At 40.1% G+C, this 27,167-nt stretch overlaps 5 protein-coding genes across 19 annotated transcripts in view; 2 read left to right on the top strand and 3 right to left on the bottom strand.

The window, feature by feature from the left end:
* nme7 (NME/NM23 family member 7) overlaps positions 1-4,597 on the bottom strand; it is a 37,621-nt gene extending 33,024 nt beyond the window's left edge. For 2 of the 5 annotated variants that reach the window (XM_081717810.1, XM_027013582.3), the window contains exons 1-3: positions 4,307-4,590; positions 684-785; positions 315-481 (exon numbers count right to left, since the gene is read on the bottom strand). In XM_081717810.1, coding sequence (XP_081573936.1) covers positions 315-481; positions 684-785; positions 4,307-4,309 — 272 coding nt within the window. In that variant the 5' untranslated portion in view covers positions 4,310-4,590. Of the gene's footprint in view, positions 1-314; positions 482-683; positions 786-4,306 lie in introns of all 5 variants that reach the window. The other 3 variants (XM_035524114.2, XM_081717812.1, XM_081717811.1) reach the window with 3 other exon arrangements.
* Positions 4,598-4,610: 13 nt separating this feature from the next.
* Positions 4,611-8,320, top strand: zgc:172121 (betaine-homocysteine S-methyltransferase). 3 transcript variants are annotated; one of them, XM_081717813.1, is made up of 9 exons: positions 4,611-5,017; positions 5,098-5,165; positions 5,268-5,440; positions 5,577-5,680; positions 5,760-5,921; positions 6,455-6,660; positions 6,960-7,033; positions 7,141-7,240; positions 7,832-8,320. In XM_081717813.1, the coding sequence occupies exons 1-8, from the start codon at positions 4,946-4,948 to the stop codon at positions 7,197-7,199; spliced, it is 918 nt and encodes a 305-aa protein (XP_081573939.1). In that variant the 5' UTR covers positions 4,611-4,945; the 3' UTR covers positions 7,200-7,240; positions 7,832-8,320. The 3 variants fall into 3 exon arrangements, with proteins under 3 accessions (XP_081573939.1, XP_035380008.1, XP_035380010.1); XM_035524115.2 differs by lacking the exon at positions 7,832-8,320 and having other exon boundaries at positions 4,611-4,771; positions 4,896-5,017; positions 7,141-7,566; XM_035524117.2 differs by lacking the exon at positions 7,832-8,320 and having other exon boundaries at positions 4,611-4,771; positions 4,900-5,017; positions 7,141-7,566.
* LOC113579545 (basic immunoglobulin-like variable motif-containing protein) lies at positions 7,263-15,764 on the bottom strand. 3 transcript variants are annotated; one of them, XM_081717809.1, is made up of 10 exons: positions 15,535-15,764; positions 13,559-14,111; positions 12,144-12,273; positions 11,909-12,004; positions 10,216-10,320; positions 9,463-9,557; positions 8,923-9,055; positions 8,606-8,689; positions 8,387-8,483; positions 7,263-8,255 (listed from the first exon to the last, which is right to left on the bottom strand). In XM_081717809.1, exons 2-10 carry the CDS (start codon positions 14,028-14,030, stop codon positions 7,950-7,952), a joined length of 1,518 nt encoding a protein of 505 aa, XP_081573935.1. In that variant the 5' UTR covers positions 14,031-14,111; positions 15,535-15,764; the 3' UTR covers positions 7,263-7,949. The 3 variants fall into 3 exon arrangements, with proteins under 3 accessions (XP_081573935.1, XP_081573933.1, XP_035380006.2); XM_081717807.1 differs by having other exon boundaries at positions 15,454-15,561; XM_035524113.2 differs by lacking the exon at positions 15,535-15,764 and having other exon boundaries at positions 13,559-15,527.
* Positions 15,765-16,738: 974 nt separating this feature from the next.
* si:ch211-201h21.5 (nucleoside hydrolase) lies at positions 16,739-20,128 on the top strand. 2 transcript variants are annotated; one of them, XM_081717211.1, is made up of 7 exons: positions 16,761-16,827; positions 17,253-17,402; positions 17,521-17,712; positions 17,970-18,155; positions 18,289-18,400; positions 18,471-18,607; positions 18,827-20,128. In XM_081717211.1, exons 3-7 carry the CDS (start codon positions 17,530-17,532, stop codon positions 19,181-19,183), a joined length of 975 nt encoding a protein of 324 aa, XP_081573337.1. In that variant the 5' UTR covers positions 16,761-16,827; positions 17,253-17,402; positions 17,521-17,529; the 3' UTR covers positions 19,184-20,128. The 2 variants fall into 2 exon arrangements, with proteins under 2 accessions (XP_026869364.2, XP_081573337.1); XM_027013563.3 differs by lacking the exon at positions 17,253-17,402 and having other exon boundaries at positions 16,739-16,827.
* A 471-nt stretch (positions 20,129-20,599) lies between these two features.
* The window catches only part of tmem131 (transmembrane protein 131), a 35,035-nt gene continuing 28,467 nt past the window's right edge, over positions 20,600-27,167 (bottom strand). For 4 of the 6 annotated variants that reach the window (XM_081717205.1, XM_081717210.1, XM_081717204.1 and 1 more), the window contains 14 exons: positions 27,076-27,156; positions 25,632-25,817; positions 24,955-25,110; positions 24,398-24,858; positions 24,075-24,259; positions 23,818-23,948; positions 23,454-23,575; positions 23,230-23,376; positions 22,794-22,944; positions 22,538-22,653; positions 22,355-22,439; positions 22,166-22,269; positions 21,900-22,048; positions 20,600-21,746 (listed from right to left, as the gene is read on the bottom strand). In XM_081717205.1, the coding sequence (XP_081573331.1) occupies positions 21,495-21,746; positions 21,900-22,048; positions 22,166-22,269; positions 22,355-22,439; positions 22,538-22,653; positions 22,794-22,944; positions 23,230-23,376; positions 23,454-23,575; positions 23,818-23,948; positions 24,075-24,259; positions 24,398-24,858; positions 24,955-25,110; positions 25,632-25,817; positions 27,076-27,156 (2,326 nt within the window). In that variant the 3' untranslated portion in view covers positions 20,600-21,494. The remainder of the gene's footprint in view (positions 21,747-21,899; positions 22,049-22,165; positions 22,270-22,354; positions 22,440-22,537; positions 22,654-22,793; positions 22,945-23,229; positions 23,377-23,453; positions 23,576-23,817; positions 23,949-24,074; positions 24,260-24,397; positions 24,859-24,954; positions 25,111-25,631; positions 25,818-27,075; positions 27,157-27,167) is intronic. The other 2 variants (XM_081717209.1, XM_081717207.1) reach the window with 1 other exon arrangement.

Consider the following 27,167-nt stretch of genomic DNA (forward strand, 5'->3'; position numbering starts at 1 on the left):
AAACTTAAAGGTGTTTGGAATGATATGTTTGCAGCATGATAAAAACAGCAGTGAACGCATATAGTGATGACAGACTGAAAGCCATCATGGTTTTCATATCAAAACAGTGATGCAGCAACATAGTATAAAGCAAAGATAAAATAGCCCAGTGCTGTATGGTACTAATAATCTCTACCTTTATCTTTATGCTTTTGACAGATCATGATGCTTACTTACTCCCACAGACGCTCAAATAAATCCATGTTTACAAGTATTGATATCTTTTTTCAAACATAATGGTGATATGGAAGGGGTGTATTAGTGATGTGTATTACCTTTCTTTCTTGCTGCCCAGTTTATTGGCCGTATATTGGTCCCCATAGTCAACGAGGTTGAGCTGACGAGAGAAGACATTGATGCGGTTCCCCACAAATAGATCCTCTTGGTGAAGATCATCATATTTGGTCCTTCTCAAGAATGTACGCTGGTTCTTCACATCATACTACAATTGATGAGAGGAAGGTGTAGCTGTTTGTGACAGACTTTGAAAAACAACACTAACCAGACATTACAGAAACTGGAATCTTGATGAAAATGGAAGCTTAGACCACATTGATCCAGTGGTTATCTCCAAGACAACAGATAGTGCTTGTTAGAATGAAATTTGATGTGGCGGTTTGCCTGAGCAAAGCCCAAATGCTTACCATCTCCACTGAACCATCTTTAGGGTAGAACAGCAGCTGGTAGCGGCGTAGGAGTGCAGCACTCGGGTCGTACCACTCAGCGAGAAAGGCAAAGCGTTCCTCCTGTGAACAGCATGACACAAACACTCTAGGAACTCTGACATCCTCCCACTAGGCCCAGGGAGATCACAGTGGACCAACCCCCATGCTAGGACAGGGAGCCGGAGCGCTTAGGGCCTGACCCCCAGCATGACCAGGCAGCTGGCCCATGTCACAGCATGGAGTCAAGCACTTGTGGTAAGCATGAGCTGCTCTTCCCCCAGGGTTCTTCTACCACAGCCGGGTGAGCTGTTACACAAATGCAGCTGCTGCTACTCTCACACAAATACAGGCCTAGAGCCAGGGCTCTCAGGACCTCCGATATTGTCACTAAATGTGAAACAGGTGAGAGGTCAAAATCATAGTTATTCTAAAAGAGTGAGGGGGTCGAAAGATTGCATGGCTATATTGTCAAATGAAGTGCATTTCGAGTATGCCATGTTAAAACCATATGCAGAGTTACAGTGCAATTAGAGCATTTGATGCTGAAATTACTGTAACATTAAATGGTGACTGAGGATGATTTGTCAGGTGGCTGCTTTCACCTTTCTCACCTTCACACCAAGCAAAGAGTGCTATTGAACAGAAAAATGGAGGAGGCAGAAAGTGTTGTCTCTCCATCATAGTCTGCCCCCTGGTGGAAGGCCACACATTGAATATGCAAATTGGATTCCAAGAGCATGTGATCCAGACCTGGAGCAGAATACTAATGAGAAACGCCTTTCCTGCTGCAGCGCTAACCTGGGAATATCAAAGGTCATTTTACACAGTTACATGAAGACAAGGTCATATACTATAGGGTATGGAATTCCACTTTAGTTCCAAGATGAGTTATTAACTAATAACTCCCAATAACCTTGTTAATAACTGAACGGGTATTCAATATTTTACATCATTATGCAGATTGGGCAGTAACACAGACTCAGAGTGCCCTGTTTCTGTAAGCATTTCTGGAACACTCTCTTGGTTTGGAAAAAAATAAAGATCACAGCAATTACGTTAAAGAAACAAACTAACCCAGTAGACACCATCAATGACACAGAAGTAGAACACCTGTTGCTATAGCTCCTTAACATATCTTTGATAAATTAAATGAATTAAATCTCATATCATGTAGTCGGGCTATAAATTATAGTTTCTTTATTAAGATTTCACATCCACTCAGAAATAACTTCTTGTGTCCTTAGCTGAAATGAATATATCATACATAACCTAACTAGCCAACCCACCACATAACATAATCCAATAGGCTAAAGTTTAAACCAAATTTAGAAAGCCTTCATACTCTTTCTAATCATAGAGTCATTTATTTGTGAAATTAATTCACAATTTTCTGTTCAAACCTCATTTGTCTCTCACTCAAAGAAACCCTTTCACACAATTGACCAATTTGTGTCTAAAGAATGGTGGGGCCCATCCCCCAAGAGAGGCTATTTTTACCCCTTACTGGACTGTGGCAGAGATAGCATTGGTATGAACAGCTTCCTTTGTAAATGAGCACAAGTAAGCGTATGCCCTATGAACAAGGCTTGATTCTCGCCAGGAAATATTTCACTGTGGAACTGACTGAAACTGAGTAAACTGACTGTGGTAAACCAAAAATAGGTGACACCTCCCAAAAAGAAGTTACTAGCCATTACCGGAAAAAAAAAAAAGCACCTCCTGCCTGGCAAGCATCCACATAGTTTAAAGTGTCAATGTCTCAATCATTTTCAAGTTTGTTTCTGCAGAAGGAACTGGAGTAAACAAACAAATCTTAGTGATAAGAGTAGGAGTGTGCAGACTGGATTTCGGCGAGTTATCTGCTTGGGGGGGTTCACCTTATACATAGCATGGGAACTCTCTAATGGGTTAAAGAAATTTTATACAAACTCATAAACCATGACCAGAGGCTAAAGGTGCAAGGTATTGACCGGAGGAATCTTGTCAACTTGAAGATTTTTTTTCTAAATGAGATGTTAGACATGTTGGGATTAAAACACCACTGACAGCATAAACAGCCTTTGTGACACAACTGCCTTGACAGTTACTCATCTAAGGCAATGTTATGTCAAACAATAGAAATGTATGGCCAGCTAAGAATACAGTTCACCAACACTAACATTGCATGAATCAGTGTGAACTTCCCTGAAGCATTGTTTATATAACCATGCCGCTTACTGACAATGTGATATATTTTCTTCCCATAAGCAAAGTTTTTGAGAATCTGGTCTGAACCACACTGTGGCACTTAGTTTAAATGTTAGTAGGATGCTCTGGAGTCTCATTCTCCTCAAGGCAGAGTTGATGGATGGCCTACATGGCCCAGGTTAACCCAACTGTTTATCTAGGAGACTTAGCAGATAGAACAGAGGTTCTCTCACTAAAATCAGACCCATAACCAACCTGAAGCACCTGCCTTGTTTCATCAGGACAACTGCACTAAAGCTCAATGGAAACATTTAAATTCCATTTTAAAAATCACTTGGCCAACATACGTTTATGACTTTAGCCATAACGAACTGGAAAGGCTAATCTGATACCTCTCGCACTCATATGAATCTATAGCGAAAGTGAGCTGCTTTTCTGAGCATTTCTTAGAATCCAACACTTTCTCAGACACCTGATGTTGTCTTATGATATCACTACAAACATTTCATGCTATATGCATTGAGCCTGCAGACAGATGAAAGGTAAATGCGGAAAGTATCAAAAACAGTACACGTCAATTTTGTATACAAAGCAGTACAAGTCAGTGATGGCAATGTGGAAAATATCACAATAGCTAGCAGTATGGAAGAGAGATGAGGAAATAAGCTCAGACACCGAATAGCAATGAGTTGCCTGATTAGCGTTTACAGTTAAAAGATTTTCGCTACCTAATGGTTTTGCACGTCATTTGCCCAATTAGCCAGACAGCTGTCAATCATAAAAGCGAGAAAAATACGATCAGCCTAGTGAAGATTCCTTACCATTCATCAAAGCTAATAGCAATTATCAGTTGCTGCTTTTCAGTATTTACTTTACATCATACTTGAAAAGTTCAATGTTTGTAATGGTTTCTTGTGAAGTTTACGCCTGACATCTAGTGGCAAGTGACAGATAGCTTAACTAGTGTTACGCGTTCCTAGTGGATTGTAGCTAATCGTTTCGTTCATATCTCAGACAGCTACCACTAAAATGCTAAATGTTGATTAATGCGGCTAATAAAGATGTTAAGCATTATCCTACCGAAACATTACAATTCAATATTCGTATTACTGTGTTCAAGAGTCTAATTTTTATTTAGCGAGCTACAAACAGGAAGCTAGCTAACTAGCTGCCAAACGGAACATTTAAAATGCAGTTACTGCGGCGGTTCAGATTCACGCAGATTTCAATTATACCGTCCAGCGATGCAATGTTAGATAGCTTGCTTATCTTATCTTAGTTTAGCTTGCTAGTAAAGGCGCTCCTTGAAGTAAATGAGAAGAGCATTAGGTTAGCTAGCGTTAGCTTAGGTGATTAGCACAACTTTATGTCACTGTACTGATTTATAGCTATCTTAGTTTGTAATTATTACTCACCATTTTCGGGCGAACTCTTGAGTTCTCAAACGACTGATAACGCTACGTTGTTGTCCACTAATTTGAAAACTTAACCTAGCTAGGTTAACTAGCTCTCCTGGCCAATTTTGTTTTTCGTGTTTTTGCTCATTTTCGTCTCCATAGCAACTAAAATGTAAACTAATCAAATAAAACAAAACAAGCGTGATGCAATTATATATATAAAACACCACGTACTCTAATGGCTATCTGATGAGAATAAATAGCAAAAACAAATCGAAGTAACGTTACTATCGACGTTTCTTTTCAATTCTACACTCAACCCGGAAAAGATTATTTGACCCTTGCTAACGGAAACGTGGATTTGTTATCAAACAGTCTATGACAGCGTCCGGCTGGGGCTGAAAAACGTTTTAGCCACAAGTGGACTTTGCTCAAACCAAACGCATACGAACCCATATAGGCATATTTGAACATTTATTCAAGGTAAGTTAAGTGTTAACGACATTTCAACTTCACCACACAATGAACTTTAACGTTACACCTAGCTAGCGTTAGCCAAGTCAGATTAGCTGTCGTGCATATTATGACGTTTGGTGTTTTGGAAAAGTTAGAATCGTTCACGTAAGGCTACGCAAAATCGACCCTGCTATTGTCAATATGCAAGGCACGCCGTTAATATTGGATGGTGGACTAGCTACAGAACTAGAGAAAAGAGGACTTCAAATACAGGTAGGTGAGCTACAGCCTATATAGTATACAGTTTGTCCATTTGTGTTTAAAAACGTTGTTCATGAGACATGTTTCTGCAGGAAGAACCTTTGTGGAGCGCTAAAATATTGCATACAAACCCAAAGGCGATAAAGGATGTACATTATGGGTAAAACAAAACTATTGGAACTTTCGTGAGTTTCTTTCTAACAGCAAGAACAATTGACTAGACTACACGGTCTTTACTTTTTTTTTTTTTTTTTTTTTTCAGATTTCTTGAGTCTGGATCTGATGTCATTACAACAGCTACATACCAGGCTAGTATTGAAGGATTTCTCAAGCATCTTGGCCTCAAACCTGAGGAGGCACAGCAGTTACTGATGTCAGGGGTCCGGTTAGCTAAAGAGACTGCAACAGACTTCATGTCTAACTGTGCAGTGGCAGGTGGGTGTCAGCATGAGAACAAAGACTGCTTCACATATACTCAGTGTAATAATTCAGAAGCAGATTATTTCTGCCAAGTCTATCAATATACAGGTGATACTCACTGATAACCCTTCAAAGTAATTAACCTTTTCAGACAGAAAGGTACCTTTGGTGGCAGGCTCTCTGGGTCCTTACGGGGCATTTCTGCATGACGGCTCGGAGTACACAGGAGCCTATGCAAACCAGCTGAGTGTGGAGGTGAGGCTGGACCAAGGGCCTTGCACAACATGGTGCTTCAGCAGCTATACATACACAGGCCATCTTCCCTTTACCCCAGGAGCTGAAAGACTGGCATCGTCCACAGCTCCACTGCTTAGTGGCTGCAGGAGCTGATCTCATTGCCATGGAGACCATACCGAGTCTTAAAGAGGCAGAGGCCTTGGTGGAGCTGCTGAGGGAATTTCCAGATACTAAAGCTTGGCTTGCCTTTTCCTGCAAGGTAAATAAAACTACCAAAATTGACCAGAGAACTGTCTTATTCTTTCTGTATAGTAGTGTATGGATGAAACTTTGCATTGTCACAGTATGTACAATCACTTTAATTAAAAACACAATTCAGGTGCATCTGCTAAACTGGTGTTTTTATAGGTGTACAATTGCAGACTATAGCCTATGCACAATTTGTCATCTACTTGAACCCCATTATACAACGGTAGTTCATGGAGGTGGGTGTTGTGCTGACATGAATACATAATGAAAAGTAGCATTGCTGGAGTTTTCAGGTGTCAGCCATAAAAAACAGCCAGTTATATAAAAGTTTATAAAGTGTGGGTGTGTATATCTCAGCAAAAGATTTTTATTTATTTATATATATATATATATATATACATACACACACACTTTATTTATTTATTTATTTTAATCTGATATGGCATATTATTTACAGGAGTTGTAAGGCTCCTTCTATGGTGACTACTGGGTACACAAATGACAAATATAGGTTGTCTGAATAAGATAGAAACTCTTTTGCAGGATGCACAGTGCATTTCAGATGGAAATAAATTCTCTGAGGCTGTTCAGGTGGCTGGTAAGTCAACACAGCTGGTTGCTGTTGGGGTGAACTGTTCTCCCCCTGCTCTGGTGAAACCTCTTCTAGAATCAGCCACGTCCCATAAGTCAGCCAACAGAAGCTGGGTGGTTTATCCAAACAGTGGTGAAGCCTGGGATCGTACTACAGGGTGAGCCATAAGTCATCATTGTTACAGGCAATACCATTTACATTTATGGCATTCAGCTGACGCGTTTATCTAAAGCGACTTACAATTATGACTGAGTACAGCTTGAGCAATTGAGGGTTAAGGGCCTTGCTCAGGAGCCCATGGCAACTTGGCAGTGGTTGGACTTACAAGTCAACTACCTTAACCATTGAGCTACCCCTGCCCTACATCAAGTGCCAAGCTTGACCAATTCAGTTGACACTCAACCTTATGCCTTCACTATTCTAGTATTACACTGATTCATGTATATGTATTTACAGTTGGAAAACGGTTACCAGGACATCATTTACAGAGCTAAGCATTGAGTGGAAAAAGCAAGGGGCTCTATGGATCGGTGAGTCAAACTCATTTTCAGAGATTATATTATAGGGGAAGTAAATATCTTTGACTCATCATCCCAGCTGCACTGGTTGTCAAAAATAAATTTTGCTGTCTCAACAGGAGGCTGCTGCCGGGTTGGTCCCAATGACATTGCAGATCTAAAACATCATTTAACATAGACGCAATGTCCAAAGTTAAGACTCGCGCACAACACTGAATGGTTAGTGCAAAAGAGCTCATAATTGCTATACAGAAAAAGAAGAAAATCATACAAATGTTTATTTATAAAGAAAACTATTACCAACCATTTTCAATTCATACTGTTTTCACATGTATATGGGATTTAAGATGCCACACACTTTTCATAATGCATGTTTTAGATGTGGTGGTGGATTTAAAATGGAGATAACTGTGCATATAACATGACAGCCGCCATGCTATCTTTTCACAAAGAACTTCACCATACACAACAAAATTAAGCCATCTGTTTTTCAGTTACCCAAATTTGCATCAGCTACCTTAAATAAAGAGTGACATTTCCTCTGCTTTCAGAATACAGTCCTTCCATTTGATTGTTTTCCATTCTGCTTCCAAATTTTCACTATTAAATATTAACGCGCTTTAAACATACACTATGCACTTAATGTAATTTACCTACTGTTAGTCCATTTTGTGCTCCAGATCTTCTTATGAACAAGTCCACATAGAAGCATATGGTTGTAAAGACAATAATTGAAATGTTTCACACAAATAAAGTTATCACCTTATGCTTTATAGATAACTGAACAACTGCTCTATCCATTTTTACCAGTCTGATTTCTGAAGATACTTCTGCATTTAAGAGTTCATACCCTTTTCCTGGACTGCAAACCAGCACTTCCATGCCAGCTCCACTTGAGTGTCCAGTAGAAGGACTGGGCTCTTCTATTTCAGTCAGTAATGTCCTCATCTAGGTCACTGTCAGGAGAGACTTTGTGTCGGTATTCCGCAGTATTGGAGAGACGTTTCCAGGCCTGCTCAGACTTCTGGTTTCCTGTGCTGTGGGACCGGCCTTGGCGTCCTAGGTGTTTGGATGCTCTGTCATCTAAACCTTCCCCTGATGAATCATGGCTTCTGTGCTCTGCCCCCTGCTGGTGCAGGTCATTCCTCAGATTCTCCAGGTTCAGTGCCCAGGGTCCTAGCTTCTGCCAGTTCACTCTTTGGAAGGCCATAAGACAATGTAGGTTGCCTCCCACCTGAAAGTAAGGAAAAATGAACACCTTAATTAAAATAAATAAATTAAAAGGCTATTGAAAAAGTGTTTAACAGCAAATGCTTCATTTTTCATAGTTTAAAATATATGGGGTTAAATACACAAGTCAGTAACCTTCTTAGTTTTCCGAAACTGAATGCCTCGTTCTGTATGGCGAATATCCAGGTATTCTGGGTTCTGTGTGTTCAGATCTGTTACAATGTCTGCCCACCTGTAAATATATTAAGCAAAAATCTCAAAGTTTACTAAGGTAGTTTTCAAAGGCTTAAGTCCAGTGCACCAATCTGAATTATCTAATCGCCACAAATAGTGAAAGAAAGAGAGTACGTTTACTTTTTACAGTGAATGGCTGGATGTTTCCTGCTTGGTTCCCCAATAAGAATCCAATGCTCCATTTCATTCAGAGGAAGAGGTGCCCTATGATTAAAAAAAAAAAAAAAAAAAATTAAAAAGCATAACATTTCCAAAAGCAGCAAGTAGAATACAATATCTTTGCAGTTGACGATTTGTACATAGTTTCATTGTTGTGATTAATTTATTTTACATAAAGTGGGACATTTTTAAAAATATTTTTTAACTTAAAGATTCGAACTATAGGTAGACATGACTGAGGAAAAGAAAAGTTAAGAGTAATCGCTATTGAGCTGTACCTGTAAGCTTTGGCTGCTTTTAATGGTGTTGCCTCAAAACCCACAGGACAGAAGTAATGGTTTTGACAGTGGTAAATATAGGCCATAGATTCATCTCTCAGTCCCTGGGTGAGCTTCAGCAAAGCTCCCTCAGCTGTAAAAGGGGAAGAGAACTGTCAGGGGACATTATTTGTGTGCCATGGATGGACACCTTTACTCTGATGCGTCACAATAACAGACTGACATGCCAATAATGACACATATCTTTTCACAAATACAGAACAGTTTGAAAAGAAAAACATGACTGATGATCCTGCTTTGTCCAGTGGAACTTGGGAGTCAAGCAATTATATTGAGAAGGTTATGGATTACAAAACTGTGACTGTTAATGTGCAAGAGTATGTTAAGTTCACATTCTCCAGATTTCAGAACTTGGCTAACCAGTGTGGAAATGCAGTTTGATTTATTGCAGTCTTGTCTTGTAAGGAAATATTTATCTTAGAATACTGTTTGAGTTTGTGATTAGTGATGAATATGTGGCTATATTAATATTAATTTCACCTGTCTCTCCTGCTGTCTTGTGCTTCCCATGTGGTTTATAGAGAATATAAGAGCACCCTCGAACACGAAAATGATCATTGATCTGTCTGAACCATCTGTACAAAAGCAAAGATAGAGTTGGTAAAAAAAAAAAAAATTATTATTCCATCTTACTTTGGAAATAATCCCAATTTCCTAAAATCTGCTAAGTGGCAGTGGAAATATTCACAAAATGTATAGTTTGATTCAATATCATTAAAATGTGCAAAAGTAATTCAGATTGGTTTTTTGTTAGCCAATTTAACATAAAAAAGCAGTGAATAACTAAAACCAAAGGAATTCTGATGTATTAGAGAGATATTAGATATAAGAGAGTGGTCCTCATTGTGGCATTGCTCATTTTTATTATTTTAACAAAACTCATTTAGTACAGCACAACCTTCACTATTCAGAAGACAGTATTGCTTGAGACTTTGGAGTGACACAAAAGGCTAAGAGGCTTGTGACCTCACACCAGGACCAACAAGATCACAGTCCTCCATGAACCACGCTGCTCCAAGCATGTTCTGCTGCGTCACTACACTGCACGATCTGGAGGCATGTGTCTTGGAGGAAGCATGTGCTCTCCAAGACTGGTGCCATAGCACACGGACAATTAAGTTTGGAATGTTCAGAGAAAGAAGTACCATTGAATTCTGCATCAAATTAAGTAATACAATATATTACATTATGACATCATCCCTACATTGGCAAGAGCAAGCAAAGCAATCATACCGCATCAGCGTGGCATTGCCAGTAAATGGTCCAAATTTTATATCTTCAAATGGGGGCTGGAAACCAAGAATATGCAGGGCCTCCTCCTGGGACATGGGTGGAAGGCTGAAAAGAAAAATAAGGCAGCAGGTGGGGGGTTACTATTTATTGTCTCTAAGATGATGAAACAAGGACTGCTGACACATCTGGGAGATCAAATAAACATACTGTGTATTGCTATTAAAATAACTCATTACATACTGCTATTAAGATAATGGGAACTTTGGGAAAGTTGCACTTAAAGTACAAAATGTAACCCGTACCCATATCAATATTTTATACAAACACACACCCCACCCGCCCCCGATTTGTTATTTATACCTTTATTCTGTAAATGCACTTGTAAATACTATTTATACAAACACATATGAATACTATGATACTAAAAGGTAATTTATGAACGGGACCACAGGAAAAGTCATTTTCTGCACAATTGTAACATCAATTATCTTCCGAGTATGCGAAACTGACTAAAAAGGATGGGCAGCCCACAGGTACAGATACAGTAGATGCACCTAATAAACTGGGTAAACAACAAATATAATAAGATCACAAACATGGTTGAGATCTTTGTAAATATGGAGCCACTGAACTAAATAACAATCCATAATAAATTAGAAAATTCTTGGATATTTTGGTGTTGACAGTTTTTTTCTTATTTTGACTCAGCACTCCACATATTTTAAATTAAACAGTGACTACAAAGATATTAAAGTGCAGAATGTCAGCTTTTATTATATGGTTTTTATATTTATGAGGGCAGTGGTAGCTCTGGTTAATGTAGTGGCCTAGTAATGAGGTTGCCAGTTCAAGCTCCACCACTGCCACATTGCTATTGTTTGGCCCCTGAGCAAGGCCCTTAACCCTCAATTGCTCAGGTTGTATTCAGTTGTAATTGTAAGTTACAATGGATTTTAAAAAAGGCAGCTAAATGCAGTAAATGTAAAAATATCTATATTGGGTTAATGATTTAAGAATCACAGACCTAATTTATACATAGTTCCTCCACTTCATACAGCCATAAATAATTACCACTGATAAGCCTCAAGAACAAAAAAGATACATACAAAAGAAGAGCAAGGTTATATCAACAGAGGACATAAAGATTAACTAGTACCAGAGTGATGGAATGAGGAAAGTGTGGACAAAACTGCTTAGGATCCAAATATTGTGGTGTTGGCATGCAAGACTGCCAGTGAACTAGCTCCTGTGTCTTTACTAAAGATGCGCCTGCCAGTGGCGATAGCAGAATGGAATCTGCTGAAATTTGAAGTGCATCCTAACTGCTCAAATGCCTCCAAACTCCACCTTGGAGTCTGGAGCAAAGCAAACAAGCTGGAGCTGAAAATAGCTGCATTACAAGCATGGTGGAGAAGCACTAGAAAAGACACCCAGTACCTATGGGTCTATGGGTCAGAGAGTTAAGATTTTTCCCAATTACTTATGGTCTACTGAAATAGAGTGGGTGCTTATTGTATAAAAAAGGACTGTGATTCCTGAGATTATACATTTTATCTTGATATCCAGTGTTTAACTTCACGTTCTGGACTATGATGTATAATCCCATCTGAAATTTAAGTTTAGTATTTGTTGTTTTGATTAGTGAACTGAGCAAACATGCACATAAATGTAGAGTGGTAGTTGATTCTAGTACCTTCCAGCTCCCAAGGTGCTATACAGAAAGTTCCAGCATGAGACAAGTGATGATATTCCACATGAAGTTTTATACTGAGGACGACTGATGCAGTACCTAAAGAGATTTTAAAAAATAAATAAACCAAACAAACAAAAAAAAAACCCCACCAGCAGCAAAAATACTTTTTCTGCTCTGTTATCATTTTCCCAGACTAAAGAGCATAACAGCAGGAGAGCATGAACTACATTCATACCATCGGCGTAGATCCAGCACTTTCCTCTGCTTGATCTCTTCCAGAGAAGCCTGTGGTGGAAGGTCTAGCACGTTTCTGCTTGGTCGCTCAGATGATTTAATTTTCTTTGAGGCAAATTTCTTTAGATTACCTGTAAAAATAAAAAAAAAAGTGAGAAAGAAAATGAATATGGCATTACAAACAACCGTATAAAGATTTAGAGCGGTGAATAGTTGTTTAGTGAGAACCCTGCAGCAAAATAGAGAGAAATATGCTTCAAGAGTGTTGCTTTCAAGAACATTTTCATTCACATCAATACTTTTACTAAACCGGATATATTCTCAACCAAAGTCATTTCAATTTCATAAAATAAAATGAGATGATAGTCAGACATTTTAATTAGGGCTCTAAAATACTTGAAAAAGGAACTAGTTCAATACTGCTGTAAAGACCAACCGGTTATTACCTCATTACTGCTGTAAGGTCTGACCAGCAAAACTGACCAGTAACCCCAACAATTCACTCTTTCTGTTTTGGAAATACATAGCATATTGCATTATGTTTCTCAAATAAGTGATTTAAAATAATACACAAATCAGACATGTTTGATAATGTAGAAAAAGGAGTAACTGAATGCCAACAAAAGGCCAAGGATGCAGCCATGGTTCTCTTCCACCTACACAGAGACTTTCACTAAAGTAAATGGGGCTTCATCATACAATGCTCTGTAAGCCCTTTATTTTCTGAGTTGTAATTAAAAAAATACACTAGTACTGCTTGTATATAAAATTACTTTTCACTGCTACTGACATTTGATGATTACATTGACTGAGAGGTGAACATTATGAACATCTCCCTCAGTAGCTGTGATAAAAATTCTGATGTTGCAGGATATTACTTACTACTGGATATTTCAATCATGAGTTCCTAAGAAAATGGTTTGTGTTTGAGAATGTTTAAGAAGTTACAGTGGCAAACATTAAATATAACTACCGCAAATGAACTTCAATGAATCTTCCGTATGATGGCTATCAAGGTAATCAAATCAAAGGCTGCTGCTGGTACTTTCACGCTGTGAGGGAGGCTGTCAGATATGCTGTCACCATGAGGTAAGGGCTTCAGGCCTTGCTGATGCTTGTCTCCTTTTAGTCACACTGGGAATCTGTGGTTACATGTGTTCTATTTCTGCAATCTTTCCTCCTCAGTACCACACAGGCAGTCTGATATCAAACAAAACCTTATAGTAAACTTAAAAGTCTTACTTTGAAGGATCAATTCCAAGAGACAATACACGATAAAACACCAGCAGTAAGCCTGTAGTTTCATACAGATATTTACAGCCATTCCACACCACAGAAGGTGGTCTAGCTAAGTCAGCACTCTTTTGTATCATTAGGAAATCACAAGTTTAGAAATGAATTATTTATAGAGCTTACTTGTCCTTGTTTTTCGGGTTAAAACTGCATCAAAGTCAGTGGTGTCGATCTCCCAGGCTAAAACAGGTTTGGTATTGGTAGACAGCACCTCTTCCATATCACAGTCTTCCCCTGACAGCGTATGGATTCTTCCAGGCTGACACCGGGATGTGGCGGGGCTGTCTGACTGAGTCAGCGATGCCCCATTATCGGAGCTGGTCTGGGCAGCATCCCTGGGGGCAGCAATGGGCCGAGCCTGGTTGAGCAGCGCATAGTCTGAACAAACGGTGTAAAATTTCTCCCGGGAGTGAGTGACCGGGCAGGTCCATGGTAGCTGCAGCTCTGCGCTGGAGGCCCGCCTGGCACGCAGAGCATTGCGGGTGAACGGGCTCAGGAGGCCTCGTTCATCGTCTCTGGCCGATGCCCGCAATGGGGCCACCGGATCGCTAGCACCGGATACGTTTCCGCCTTCACTTTCTGCAGTGTTAGGCATTGAGCACTTGGGTGGCAAGAAAATTACCTACCTATCACACTACAGTCAGTTGATTTGGGTGTGAGAAAAGACTCCTTGTCTCTGCACCAGAGAAGAGGAGGACATAAATAAGTTTGGTGAAATGGCCACTATGTAGAAACAACCCTGTCACATATAACATATCAGCATTAAAATACTGACATGAAAACTATCCTTCATTGTATCAAGAGGTGGTTTACAGCACTTGTACGTGCATTAAACCTTAATTAGAAATTGCATTTCTGATATTGTGCAGTAGGGAATGGGCACTAGGTATAGAAACACTAAGAACAAATCATTTTACGAGAACATTCACAACATGGAGACGTTATTCATCCACCCACCCATCTCTTATTTGTGTTTGTTGCCATTACATGTAATCTAAAAAATAATGTTTGTTTTATGGCATTTATAGTACAAAATCTCATTAATTAGTCATTAATTAATTTGACATAATCGACAGGGAAAGCCGTATCCAATAGCAGGTGAATTTCCACTTAAATTGTTACTGTATTGAAATGCTTAAGTGGTTATTCTAAGATGCACAAAACCAACATTTGGATTATATATAAGCATCGTGAAGTCCGACACCATCCCGTAAATCAAAAAATCTAAATGAATTAAACAATACGTCCCAGTAGCCTCTATGAAAGATTAAAAAAAAGGTTATTTGCTAAGTAACTTCTGTTTTATGTTATCCACATGTAAACTGTGTATTGTGTATATGAATCCATCTGAAGACGAGGACCGTGTGGCTGCCGCCCACATCGGCCGTCATTAACATTCGAACAAAAAATGTATTTATTTTCTGCGATGAAAATACAATTTCTCAGCTGGCGGACAGCTGTGCGCCTCCGTTTAGTGTTCATGGTTTCGGGGTTTGAAGGGAACGTTCACCTATTGTTTCTTCAATATGTTTGCAGGCCAGGGACGTCAGTGCAATGCTTTTGTATACTGGGTGTATTACTTTATAGCGGCACTAATAACAAGGCCACAGACTTCGACTGTAGTTACACGAACCAAGTAACGCATGTTCATTTGATTAAAAAAAACAGGACACAAGAAACACATATGTCAAATATTTACATGCATCAAAAATTGTTCTCACTGCGCCAGCAGCATCAATATCTACACAAATATAATTTAGGTTAAATCAGATCACTGTGAGTTTTCCCGTCATTTCAGACGATAATTGAGAAAAGCCTTTCAATTTACATGGTAAAATAAAGGCGGTATAAGACAGTATTTACATTTGGATATTAGCGAATGGATGTAGCCACAACGTAGCGGCGGTAGCAACATCCACACTAGCCGTCTACTTGATATTTGTTAGGCTACTGGCAAAATGTAACAAATGTGACGCACTTAAGCATTAAGAAAATGAAAATGGGATGTCGAAACATACCTTATAGCTGTCACTTTTATGAAGATAAGGTAAAAACATGAAAAATAGAAATATAGTTACCCGACTCCCCAACCCGCTTACCGTCTGTTACAGGGCTTCTGTGGTTTATACCAATAACAAAAATAGGGGTCATCAATTTTTTTTAAAGACACCTAAAACTCTTGATTATCTGGTCTAATAGTATATTTAAAGCCACTATGTACTGCAATAACAGGTCGATAAAATGACTCGGTATCATCAAAGATTAGTCTACAATAATGTTGAGAATGTAAAGTACGCGTGACTTGTTTTACCCACGATTTCTTTCACGGGGAAACTGTAGCGCGGTGGTGAGGTGCGTGTTGAGAAGGAAGGATGCGCTCTAGTAACGCATGCTCCACTACTCCACATGAAACGTGTGTGCAGATTCATCACAACCCCTAGACCGACGAGTCTACACCGTCCTGCGGATCTTCAACGCGACAAAATTACTACCTTCACCTGTTTATTTAAGTTTGTCCATTTCAAATCACAAAAAAAGAGTGCGTAAAAGCTTCAACGGGGGCAAGATACACTGGTGTTCACAATCATAACTGATTTCTGATTTTGTGCCTTTAATTCTGCTTATTTGAACTTGTCATATGGTATAATCTCCGTCACTACGAATGACTAAATTCTAGATTTATTCTTCCATATTTGCATCTACATAATCTCCTGTTCGAGATCACTGCGATCAACTGGTCCGCCACCTTTCTTGAGGAATGATTAAATGTGATTAAAAGTGAAACCAATCTGATCATGGGTCAAGGTCATATTGGGTGTAGGGCCTACTGCTCATGCACATAATTATTCTTCATGAGCTATTAGCAAATTTTTAATAGGGCGTGTTCTGCTCAGCTCTGCTCCCCCCTTAATGGTTTTCAGTTGTTCAATACCTATATCCCTCTTTGGAAGGGAGGTAGTGCCACTGTCTTCATCTTGAACCCCAGACTGTGCTTTGGCTAAATTCAGCAATGGACAGAGGGACATCTCTCACCCACCTGCTTCTTTCCACATTAAGATGATCATAACGTTTACACAACCGTGTGACTCTAATGGGCAGTTGAGATATGTCAACATGTTTATGGCGCACAGTTTTTCTAACATAGCAATGTTTGAAAGAGCAGGATGTAACAAATAAATGAACTATTAAATTATGTACAAGTGGTCTGATAGACAAACAAATCTTTAATTCACTGGCACAACTAAAGAGCAATTCCACAATCCTAAGCGTTCCCCGTTTCCCTAGCAACCGACTCACTTCCGTGTCTCTTCCCCCTTTGTGTCCTGCTGTTCGGAGTTTGTCCCTAATGGCATTCTTATGTAAATCCCGTTCCTGCGTCTCGCTTCGTTTTGGTAAGATCGCGTTTGTCCTAGCTCCTAGCTCATATGTGTTTAGTTAGACCTCGTTTGTCCTCGCTCTTGTGTATGTGGTTAGATATCGTTAGTCTTCGATCTTCGCTCGCACTTGTTTAGTGTTTTCCCGTTTGTTCTCACCCCTCGTTACTATGTACTTTCTTCCCGCGCTCCCTGTTTAGTTACCCTCGCTGTCTCTGTTGCTTTCCTGGTTTAGTTCTCGGCTGTAATACTTTGTTTACTTTAGTCTACGTTACTTTGTCTAACTTAGTCTCGCCCTCACCCTATTAGTCTGTTATTGTTCTGTTGGCCTGTTCCTCTTATGTTTGTCTATTTATTATTTGTTCTAGTCGATATTGTTAGTCTGTGTCTTAAACAGTTTATTCTATCCCACCCGTCCCTTGTTTTATGGCTTCCCTGGTTAGTTCATTTGCGCATAACATCCAACGCGCCGGCACTTCGCAAGTGTGTTCGCTCAACACCACATCTCCTACGTTACACTGTCACTGGTGAACCAAAATACAATGTCTCCAATGTCATTTTTAAAGCAAGTTTTAAGTGATGTAGCACTTTGAGTGAGTAAATTTAATGCCAACTTTAACATACCTGAGCCACATTATGGTTTCTTTGCTAGACTGGTAGTCTGTGATCATCAGTGAAGGTCATCATACTGATCTATTTTGTGGCCTCCAGGTAACCAGCATGACTCAAAAGATGATGATAATTGACACTGACTGTGGCATAGATGATGCCCAGGCTATAATGCTTGCTCTTGCTGCACCCAATGTGAAGATCTTGGGCATCACCTGCTGCTTTGGGAACACTGACGTGGATAATGTGTGTCAGAATGTGCTCCGTGTATTGTCTGTCTGTCAACGTACTGAGGTGGGTCCAGAGTGCACAGGCATAGAACTGCACTAATTTCAGACATCTGCCAAAATCCAAGAAACTGCTATTAGAAGTGTGTACATTTCTGCTGAACAATTAAGAACTTTGTTCACTGTATTAAATGTACTTGGCTAGAACTTGTGCCTGGTGCTGATGCTGACAGCAGATATGCCTACTGTGCACACAAACTCAAACCTGCCTGCGATCTGGATATGTATGCTCATGGAAATTCACCCCCACCCCCACCCTTTCAGGTCTCAGTCTTCCGAGGGGCTGCGACCTCTTTGGTCACAGCAATTAAACCATTTAAAGAGCATTTTGGCACAGATGGCTTGGGAGATGTGCTGGAGGACAGAAACTCAGAAACTTGGAAAAAGCAAATACAGGAAGAGCATGCAGTCAATGCTTTGATCAGGCTGGTCAATGAAAACCAGGGGCAGGTAAAAAAAAACCACACAAGTTATGCAATGTAAGGGATGGCTGAATTTCAGCCCATCTTGTCAGTGATTCTCTTGGTTTTAACATTTATCTTCCTGTTTTGTGACTGACAATATTTTACTTTTCATGAAAAAGGTCTCTCTTGTTACTCTGGGTCCACTTACTAATTTAGCACTGGCTGTTAGACTGGATCCTGGCCTGCCTCAGAAGCTCAAAGATTTGTACATCATGGGTGGCAATATGGAAGGTAGGAAAATAACAGCCCTATATCTGCTTGAATTAGCAGATCTCCCTCTAACCAGTATTTGTCTTTGTAGGCAAGGGAAATGTGATGCCATGTGCAGAGTTTAATTTCTTTATGGATCCTGAGTCTGCCTACATAGTCTTAGAAGAATACCTGTGTCCCACACACTTAGCAACCTGGGAGTTTACATGTAGACACAAGCTCTCTTGGGTAAGAATCAAATACCTTTGACCAGCACAAAGTTAATTATTTGCTGCAAGTTGTTTGAGTAGAATGCTAGCAATGTTACACACACTATTCCTTATCTTTATTTATAGTTTACCTACTTTGTATGGATATTTTAAAAATTGTGTTTTTAACATTTGTTTTATAACATGTTATTTACAAGGAGATTCACATGAATGACTTTCCCCTACTTAACTTGGTCAGGAATTTTTTGATGAGATGACCAACCAGGACACTGCAGTTTCCCAATTTATGAAGACAATCACCTCCAAGTGCTGGGCTTACTCCAGGGAGCCTGGACCTAACATAAAAGATGTGCTTTTTGGGCCAGGGTTCGTGTCCTATGATGCATATGCTGTAGCTGCATGCCTCGACAGCAGCATAATTACGGAGAGTGTTGTGTGCGCTGTCCGTGTGGAGACCCAGGGAGAGCTGGGACGGGGGCTGATGGCGATGGACCCTGTCTGCCGGCTGAATAAGAGCCACCGCGTGTTTGTGATGAAGACCTGTGACCTCAGCAAGTTCAGTGCCATGCTCATGGCTTCTTTACAGCAGCCCTGAAGTTCAGTCTGTGCTCTGTGGGAGCTGTGGCATACTGTGTTTCTCATGTACTGGTTGTTCTCAGTGACTGCTGTATGTTATAAGCATATTTGCTAAAATGTCACAGTATGGTATACTTTACATATCCACCCACGTTACTCCGGGTTGTGTACTAGTCCTATACTTTATTTTCCTTTTATACTGCACCATGGTCCTGGAGGGACATTTCATTTCACTATATACTTGTATATAGTGGGCATGTCAATATAAAGCCTTGTGACTTGTGCACGGGTAATCAACTTTACACTTTTTATTCTTTAAAATTCTAAGATCTCTTTGGTTACCATCTAGTGTGTCTACAGCTTTGATTCTCACAATTTTCATTTATAGGATTTACCTGTTTCTTTTTTCTAAAGTGACTTACAATTCTTACTGAGTACAGGTTGAGCAATTGAGGGTCAAGGGCCTGGCTCAGGGGCCTAACAGTGGCAATTGGCAGCAGTAGGACTGGAACCAGCAACCTTCTGATTACAAATCAAGTACTTTAACCACTATGCTACCAAAAAAAATTCTCCTATTGCTGTCTTTGAGGCTAAATGCTCAATGAGAAAATCTGATTATCCCAACAACACTCGTACTTAGCATCAATTGTCTGCAGCACACAGAGCACTTTACAGATTTCCCAACAAATCTATTTTAGAGCACAATCCTTTGCCTGCTTGACTAACTGAACCTAGTATTTCAATGCCAAAAACAGATCATTCTAACATTGGACGAGGTCACTTCTGATGTAACTTCAGCATGTGGCAGCCTACAGAGCAAAATCCCTGTTTGTGCTATAGGGAAGGCAGCACTTTCAAGTCAAACTGATTACCTGGCTCGACTATTACAGCCACATACTTTCTGTTTCAGTGTGCATTGAATATCCTGTAAAACAACCAGTAAACACACACAATTTTGATTCGAGGGCCTTCTTAAATTATTAATTTGTTCATCCATTTTAGAACAGGAATTGTCTTATCATGCTGGCCAGCAGGGTCCCAGGTGGGAAGAGCATCATGGTGTCATTCAGCAGGGCAGTGCCACCTGGGCCAGTAATGGCTGAGGATTAAGTGGGTGGGGCTAGGTACCTAGGAATTAAGCACTTTGGCCAAGGGTGCAATGGCAGACTTGTGAAATCCTTTGAATAAATGACAAGTGAAACTTTATTTACATATCTAGCGGTGTTTAGTATCAGGGTCTTTGTTAGACACCCTCTGTCTTACCACCATTCAGTGTAGCTTGCCTCTCCAACAATTAGGTGGTCTGGTGCATTTTTAAAGAATTGTGATTAGTAGTCATTTGAATATCAGTTTTCTAATTGTTTTAAATGTACATTTTCATGTACTTTTAAACAATGACTGATTATTGTGGAAGAATTCAAGGAAAAAAACCCAGTTGATATTGCTGCCTGATATGTTTTATTTGAACCAATGATGTCCCACTCAAGGTGACAAATGAACCATATACAGAATAAACTCCAAACCTTCATTTAATAAGGTTCATCTGTTAGACATTACATCAAAATCCAATTTAAACAAAGTTTTTACTTTAACCTGAACCCATTAAAAAAAAAATAAGTTAAACTTTGAATCCTGAATGCACTCTTGATTTGGCATTTAACTATAAAACAAATCGGGAAAAGAATTCTGCAATGCAGATAATGCTGTAATAACTGTCTTAATGAAACCTCTACGATCATACTCCAAGTCACTGGAAATCAACAGGTTTGGCCAAATATGTTCTAAAATGGAGGTAACTCTTAAACCAGGGCCCATTTCTTTTTAAGAATGGGATTTAACACAAAGTGCTTAATAAACAGTTGGGTAATACTGCACTTTAAACCATTCTGTAATACTGGGCCATATACTTCTGTTCCAAAAATGAACACAGTATTACTCAAAAAGGGTATTAAAATTAATAAAAAACAAAAAACAAAAAAAAACAAAAAACAAACACCCCTACAAGGGCAATACCATTCTTTTATATCAATATCTTAATTTGTTGTTGAGTTGCTTCAGTTAAAACTGCCTTAAGGTTTATGCATCACACCCCCAAAAAACAAATACAAATTTTGTTAGCTATGATCTAAATTTGGAGGTGGAAAGTGGAAATCTGTCCAAACCAATGCTTGGTTAAATCTCAATTTCTCCAAAAGGATTTTACAAGTAAAATTATATCTGCATATTTAGCAGTGTTTAACAAAGAAAACAAAGTTATTCTAAGAACAGAAACCATGAAATTTGTTGTTTTGTTGCTATGAGGGCCATTATTTTGGGACAGTGCATCTTCTTTAGTTACCATTGTTGTTGTCAGGGTTGTTGGGCCAGGGCTCGGAGTTCCAACGGTTCAGCGTGGGAGGCCACATGCTCCAGGGGTTGTAGGTGCGACCTAGGTCCGTGGGAGCCGGAGTGGGTGGAGCCGTGTGGCTGACTAGGTCAGATAGGTTGGTGGAGTGCAGGGTGGAGTCTCCTCCCGTAGACCAGATTGAACTGCTGAAGGGCAGGCTAGGGGACCAAGGGTTACGAGACTTCCCCAGGATGGACTGTGGAGACAAACACAGCTTAAAACCTGGTATGGATAAATCCCGTCTTGAGGACAGTTTCATTAACAACTGAGCAAATATAACAACTTCAAAATACAATACTCAAAAGCTTACATCAACAGGGTTTAGTATCTAGGTCAAGAAGGGTCTTACAGCTGTTGGAGTGGTTGGGGAACTGGTGCTGGTAGGCCAAGGGTTCGAACGTTCTGAGTCCCAGATGGACGAGGGCACTGAGGGGTATTCTGGCCAGCCCGACGGAGACTCTGAAATACCACTTTTGGGCACAGTCATGCCACTGAAAACTGAACAAAAAACACAAGCAAACAAGCAAAATCACTTAACTAGTTAGCATCAGCATTCTGATGCACACTAGCTGAGGAAGTGTACTAGCTGTGATTTATGTGGGTTTGTGTATATACCTCCAGATAAATTGAGTGGGTTGTTGAGTCCAAATGCAGAGAAAGAATTGAGGGAATTGTACCCAGGGCTGCTGATGCATTCAACAGGACTCCATAACCCAGAACTATTAAAAACATGTACATTTAATATACAGATAATTTAACTTTTTAGTTACATACATAAAAATCAGATTATAATGACTAACTTGCCTATCAGAGCTGTCACTCTCCACTGATGCCATGTGCGGTCCGGCCAACATCCCAAGACCTTCAGTCTTACCTGAGCCACTGCCACCTATGAAGGCCCACAAACACATTTCACACAGTTGGAAAACCTGCAGCAAACACACACACACACACACACACACAAACAGTTTAGCAGGTTTTACACACCAGGGCTTTTGTCATAGCCGGCAGCCACTGCTGCAAAAGTAGGATTTCCGTTTTTCCCAGGTAGAGATGTGGACTTGGGCAGTTTATTGCCTGGAGCCTTCTTTGGGTTTAACTCACTATTAAAAGAGGATAATAAAAGAAAAACACACACACACAAAAAAGCAAAGTCATCGATCTTTCAAGATTCATCAAAAAACAAAAACTAATATATATATATGATTGGGGGGGTGTGAGAGGTGTGTGTGTGTGGTGAGACCTGGGGTTGAGCACACTACTGTAGCTCCCGCGAAACAAGGTGGGGGAGGTAGGGGGAGAGGAGCAAGTTCTGGAAACAGCTGAGATTGGTCTCTTCAGAAATGGATCTGCATTCATGGTTTGTAAGGAGATCTGCTGCAAACTGTCTGCTTCTTTACAAGAGAGAAAAGAAAAACATACTTGGATACAAAACTATATATCTATATCTATATATCTATATGACAATATCTATCTATCTATCTATCTATCTATCTATCTATCTATCTATCTATCTATCTATCTATCTATCTATCTATCTATCTATCTATCTATCTATCTATCTATCTATCTATCTATCTATCTATCTATCTATCTATCTATCATAAGGTTATATACATGGTAAGAGTCTGAAAGAGAGTCCTTTAATATGTGTAAGGCAAGAGCTTTTTCTGACTTACGGATGCCTTCTTTTATTGGAATATCCCATTCCGGTGGAGGGGACTCCTTCTCTCCTTCTGAGCCACTGCTGAGGTCTTGCATGAAGCCGTTGTTAAGGAACTTCGCCAACGGAGATGGACGCCCATCCTCCGGCTTCCCACTTGGCACTGGGGGAGAGTGCTCGCAGATATAACCACAGAGATCCAACAGCAAACAAACTGGCAAACAACTAACGTTCACGTACATCTCTGTTTTGTGGGAGGTCTTGGTTTGGAAAGACTGGAGGGTCCTGTGTTGATCATGGTTTTGGGAAATGTTTTGCGCTGCTTATTTTCCAATGGGGTGACATAAGGGAGTTCCAGAGAACTAAAAGGAACATGGAAATGAGGGAACCATGAGAAACTAGTCAAATGCATCCTTCAGGCAGAGTTAGTATGCATCTTGACCACTGGCTACAAAAATAAAAGGTGGCAAACAGAATTGAAAGATACTGAGCTACAGAGAAAATTTCCTGTCAGATAATTTACTACAATTACAGATATACCGAAAATAAATACAAGATAGGGTGATATTTTGATATGCTTCAAAACCAAAAGAAAGATTTCAACCTGGTCTTCTCCACTTGATTCTCCTTCTTTGTGGCTGATTGTTTCTTGATTTTGGGTTTTGTAGGAGAGGGAGGGATTTCATCTCGTTCTTTTTCCACCATGACCGTCTTCACCTTTTTCTTCATTGGTTCCTGTAATTAAAACCAGGTCAAAATGTAAGATTTGGAAAAAAACAGTTTACCTGTACTTGTGTACAGTTCAGAGGCGATCGAGAGCACTTGTTTCCAATGCATTGCAAATAAAATAACTCAGAATACCTCTTTTATAATAGTCTCTGTGTCTGGGTTGGAGGTTTCAGTGGTAGTGGAGGAACTGTCGTCGTTGTCTGCAAGTGCCTCTTTTAATTCCTCTGCTTGGGGTTTTCCCTTTGCTTTCCTCTCTTTCTCCTCTTTCTTTTTCTGAGCCTTTGTTTTACTCTTCACTTTCCCTTTTGATTCCAGCACTGGACACATAAATAAATAAAAGTACTTCGGTCACAACCACTGGCCTCCCAAGTCATTTTCAGCAAACGACTGAAGTTTAATGTTTCTACAATTACATCAAGTTATTTTTTCTGTGCTTTTGTCGCAGTCCATATTACCTTTACTCTGTGAAGACTGCTGTATATTGGTTTCTGTGAATGTGCTGATGCCTGGGGACTCAGGCCGATCCAAGTCTTTGTCCATAGCTACCAGAAGTCTATTGTAGTCCTGATCTTCTGTACTGTGGACCTTTTGGGGCTGCAACAGCGGCTGAGTACCCAGGTTCTGGAGCTCTTCCAAGGGACTGGAGATCGGCTGCTGCTGCTGCTGCTGCTGTTTGGAGCTTCTTGCCCTGCGGTTGGTAAGCTGGGAGAGTCCTGGGCCATTATCTTTAATAAGATGTGAGGAAGAAGCTTGCATAGATATTTGGCGGCTTGAGCTGCCTCTGGACTTGCTGTCCCCCAGAATACTGCTGCTGTTGGAGTGCGGGCCACCTTGCCGACTGCCAGCCCGTCCAGCCCCACCTGAGCCATATATTCCTCTCGCCGAGTTCTGGTGCGAGTCAGCAAAATCGTTCAGGCTGCACAAATGTTTAAAAGGGTGGTTTGAATGGTTAAACAGTGGTCATGACGCATCAGAAAAAGTGCAACAAAACAGGAGGTGGTCGTAAACTTACTTTGCATCACTTTGAATTCTTACAATTTCCCTGAGATCAAATGGTTTTCCGGTCTCTATGGGAGAGTTGGACTCCACAGATAGGCGTCTCTTGAATGGCTCCCATATTCCCTGGGCTTCCAGGTAGGCAGTGGCAATAACCAGGAGAAACATAGAACTACACAAACACAAGAAGAGCAGTATGCTCAACCTGTTCTCCATTGGTATCAAATAGGCACATTTATCCCTCTATTCACTGACAGTGAGATTTGTAAGTGCAAAGTGAAAAAAAGAACACAGCGCTGACAAAGGCAGACCATTAAAAACACTTAAGGATGCCAAATTCAATGGAAACAGTCATGGTATATTGTTTTTTTGTTTGTTTTTTTTGCTTTACTGTGCAAGTTATTTTTCCAGTTGATTTTTCCTGAAACAAAACATCTGATATAGTAGCTAAACTTTTTGATATTTTAGAGTTTTGACCTGTCAGAGGGCCCTGGACTCTTCCTGATTTAGGGATGGGCACAATTATCATTTCAACAATCCAACATGAGAAGAACTCACGTTCTCATTTTAACAGAATTTGATAATTTTCATAGCAGAATTTGCCAATAATATCGATCAGCTATCAAAAACCAAATGTTAACCACTGTATTGTACATGATGCTGTATCTGTTTGACCACGTGACCAGTTCTGACCTCATAAACAGGGAGACGATGATGTACAGCTCCAGCTCCCAGTTGGGTGGGGGAATGCTTTCTGCACATGCTGGCAGCACGTGGTAGGGCAGGGAGGCATTCAGCACAAACACAAACTCTGAGCCACCAGCAGACACCAACTTCAGTTCCCGGATAACTCGTGAAGAAGTGAAATCTGGTGTAAACCTGCACCGAACCCAGACAGAAGAGTACAGCTTCTTTGAGACCTCTGGTTCTCTAAACATTCAAGGACCAAAGAATTTTGCTAAAAAACATCAACAGCAGCCACAGTAACTAAGTAAATCGATGCAGTAAGTAAGTAGCAGGCCCTTTGTATAAATAAATTATTTGCTATTAACCTAGCAGGGAGCCTGTGATTTCAAGTACCCTCTTGGGCTATCTCATAGAAGCCAGTTCAGCCTCAATGACACTGCCAAGAGAGGCAGTGAAAGGAATACAGAGGGGTAATTCACATCCCCATAGAAGTACAGGGGGAAGGCTCCACATATGCACCATCCACATGTATTAATAGAACCTTCAGGCATGGGAACACACTCACGTTTGACAGGTGATGTTTACCCACAGACTTGAGGTTGGCTACACCATTGACCTACTTTCTGCCAGCACTGCAGCTTCCAATCATGGGGGCAGGGCTTTCTCCACCACTTTGTGGAGCCACAGAGGAAGTTTTTTTTTAAGGAGCATTCAGGTCCCAATGCTCTTTTTTCTCAAAAATCAAACAAGTTTGCATATTGTGACTGAACTGAAGCAAAATTAAGCAGCCTAGTTCAGCCATCGTCTGTGTAACCTGTTTTTAGCAGCGGCGCAGCGCAAAATTCTTCAGTCCCATTGCAAGGTGCTGGGTGGAAGCCTTTTTCATTTTTATTATCATTTCTTATTTAATGATTCTTCTCCCCCCCCATGCCGTGTGCGCCAGTGGTTCCTATCTACACTAATAAACTGTTATAGTTCCAGCTAAAAATAACTGATCAGATAAAATTGCTAAAGTAATCTAATCAAGATCATTGGTTTAAACGTTATAATTCAATTAACCAGTTAGAAATCAACAATTGTCTTTTCTGTAAGAAATGGCTGTCTGACTCTTTCATGTTTCCTTCCTGTATGAAAAATGCACTTGTCAGTTTGCTGTCTAGCATTGCCCACAAAGCTTTGTTGGCTGACTTCACAGTTTAAACACTGGTTGCCTGGTAGCACTCTAAACTTCGGTAGGTTATGTAGTACCATGCCAAAGTGAACCATTTAAAGGTGCAATGAGATTAAAAGGGATTCTTCATGCTCAGTCTGTTCATTTGCAGCACTGCTGAATATTATTTACAGTGAAGTTTTAGAAGACCAGAAAAATGGAAATGAATGTGAAGACAGAACTGGGAGAAGCACGCTTCCTCTCTAAGCCAGGTGGGGGAGCTGTTGATTGGCCAAGCACCTTTGCTGTAGACATACTTCATATGAGATCTTTGCTGTTGACCTTTCTAGAAGATCTTTCTCAGCCTTTCCAATTAACTTGCTATAATAAAC

The sequence above is a fragment of the Electrophorus electricus genome, chromosome 7, assembly GCF_041902795.1.
Source record: "Electrophorus electricus isolate QZ-2024a chromosome 7, ASM4190279v1, whole genome shotgun sequence".
NCBI lineage: Eukaryota > Metazoa > Chordata > Actinopteri > Gymnotiformes > Gymnotidae > Electrophorus > Electrophorus electricus.

Bases quoted from the DNA above. Each gene is read 5' to 3' on its own strand.
- zgc:172121 (XM_081717813.1), top strand. From the start codon at position 4,946: ATGCAAGGCACGCCGTTAATATTGGATGGTGGACTAGCTACAGAACTA. The intron at 5,441-5,576 runs GTGGGTGTCAGC...TAACCTTTTCAG, and splicing joins GTCTAACTGTGCAGTGGCAG to ACAGAAAGGTACCTTTGGTG. The intron at 5,922-6,454 runs GTAAATAAAACT...ACTCTTTTGCAG, and splicing joins GGCTTGCCTTTTCCTGCAAG to GATGCACAGTGCATTTCAGA.
- LOC113579545 (XM_081717809.1), bottom strand. From the start codon at position 14,030: ATGCCTAACACTGCAGAAAGTGAAGGCGGAAACGTATCCGGTGCTAGC. The intron at 10,321-11,908 runs GTACTAGAATCA...TTTTCTTTTCAG, and splicing joins AGCACCTTGGGAGCTGGAAG to CCTTCCACCCATGTCCCAGG. The intron at 8,256-8,386 runs GTTACTGACTTG...CCTTACTTTCAG, and splicing joins AGTTTCGGAAAACTAAGAAG to GTGGGAGGCAACCTACATTG.
- si:ch211-201h21.5 (XM_027013563.3), top strand. From the start codon at position 17,530: ATGACTCAAAAGATGATGATAATTGACACTGACTGTGGCATAGATGAT. The intron at 18,156-18,288 runs GTAAAAAAAAAC...TTCATGAAAAAG, and splicing joins TCAATGAAAACCAGGGGCAG to GTCTCTCTTGTTACTCTGGG. The intron at 18,401-18,470 runs GTAGGAAAATAA...TTGTCTTTGTAG, and splicing joins CATGGGTGGCAATATGGAAG to GCAAGGGAAATGTGATGCCA.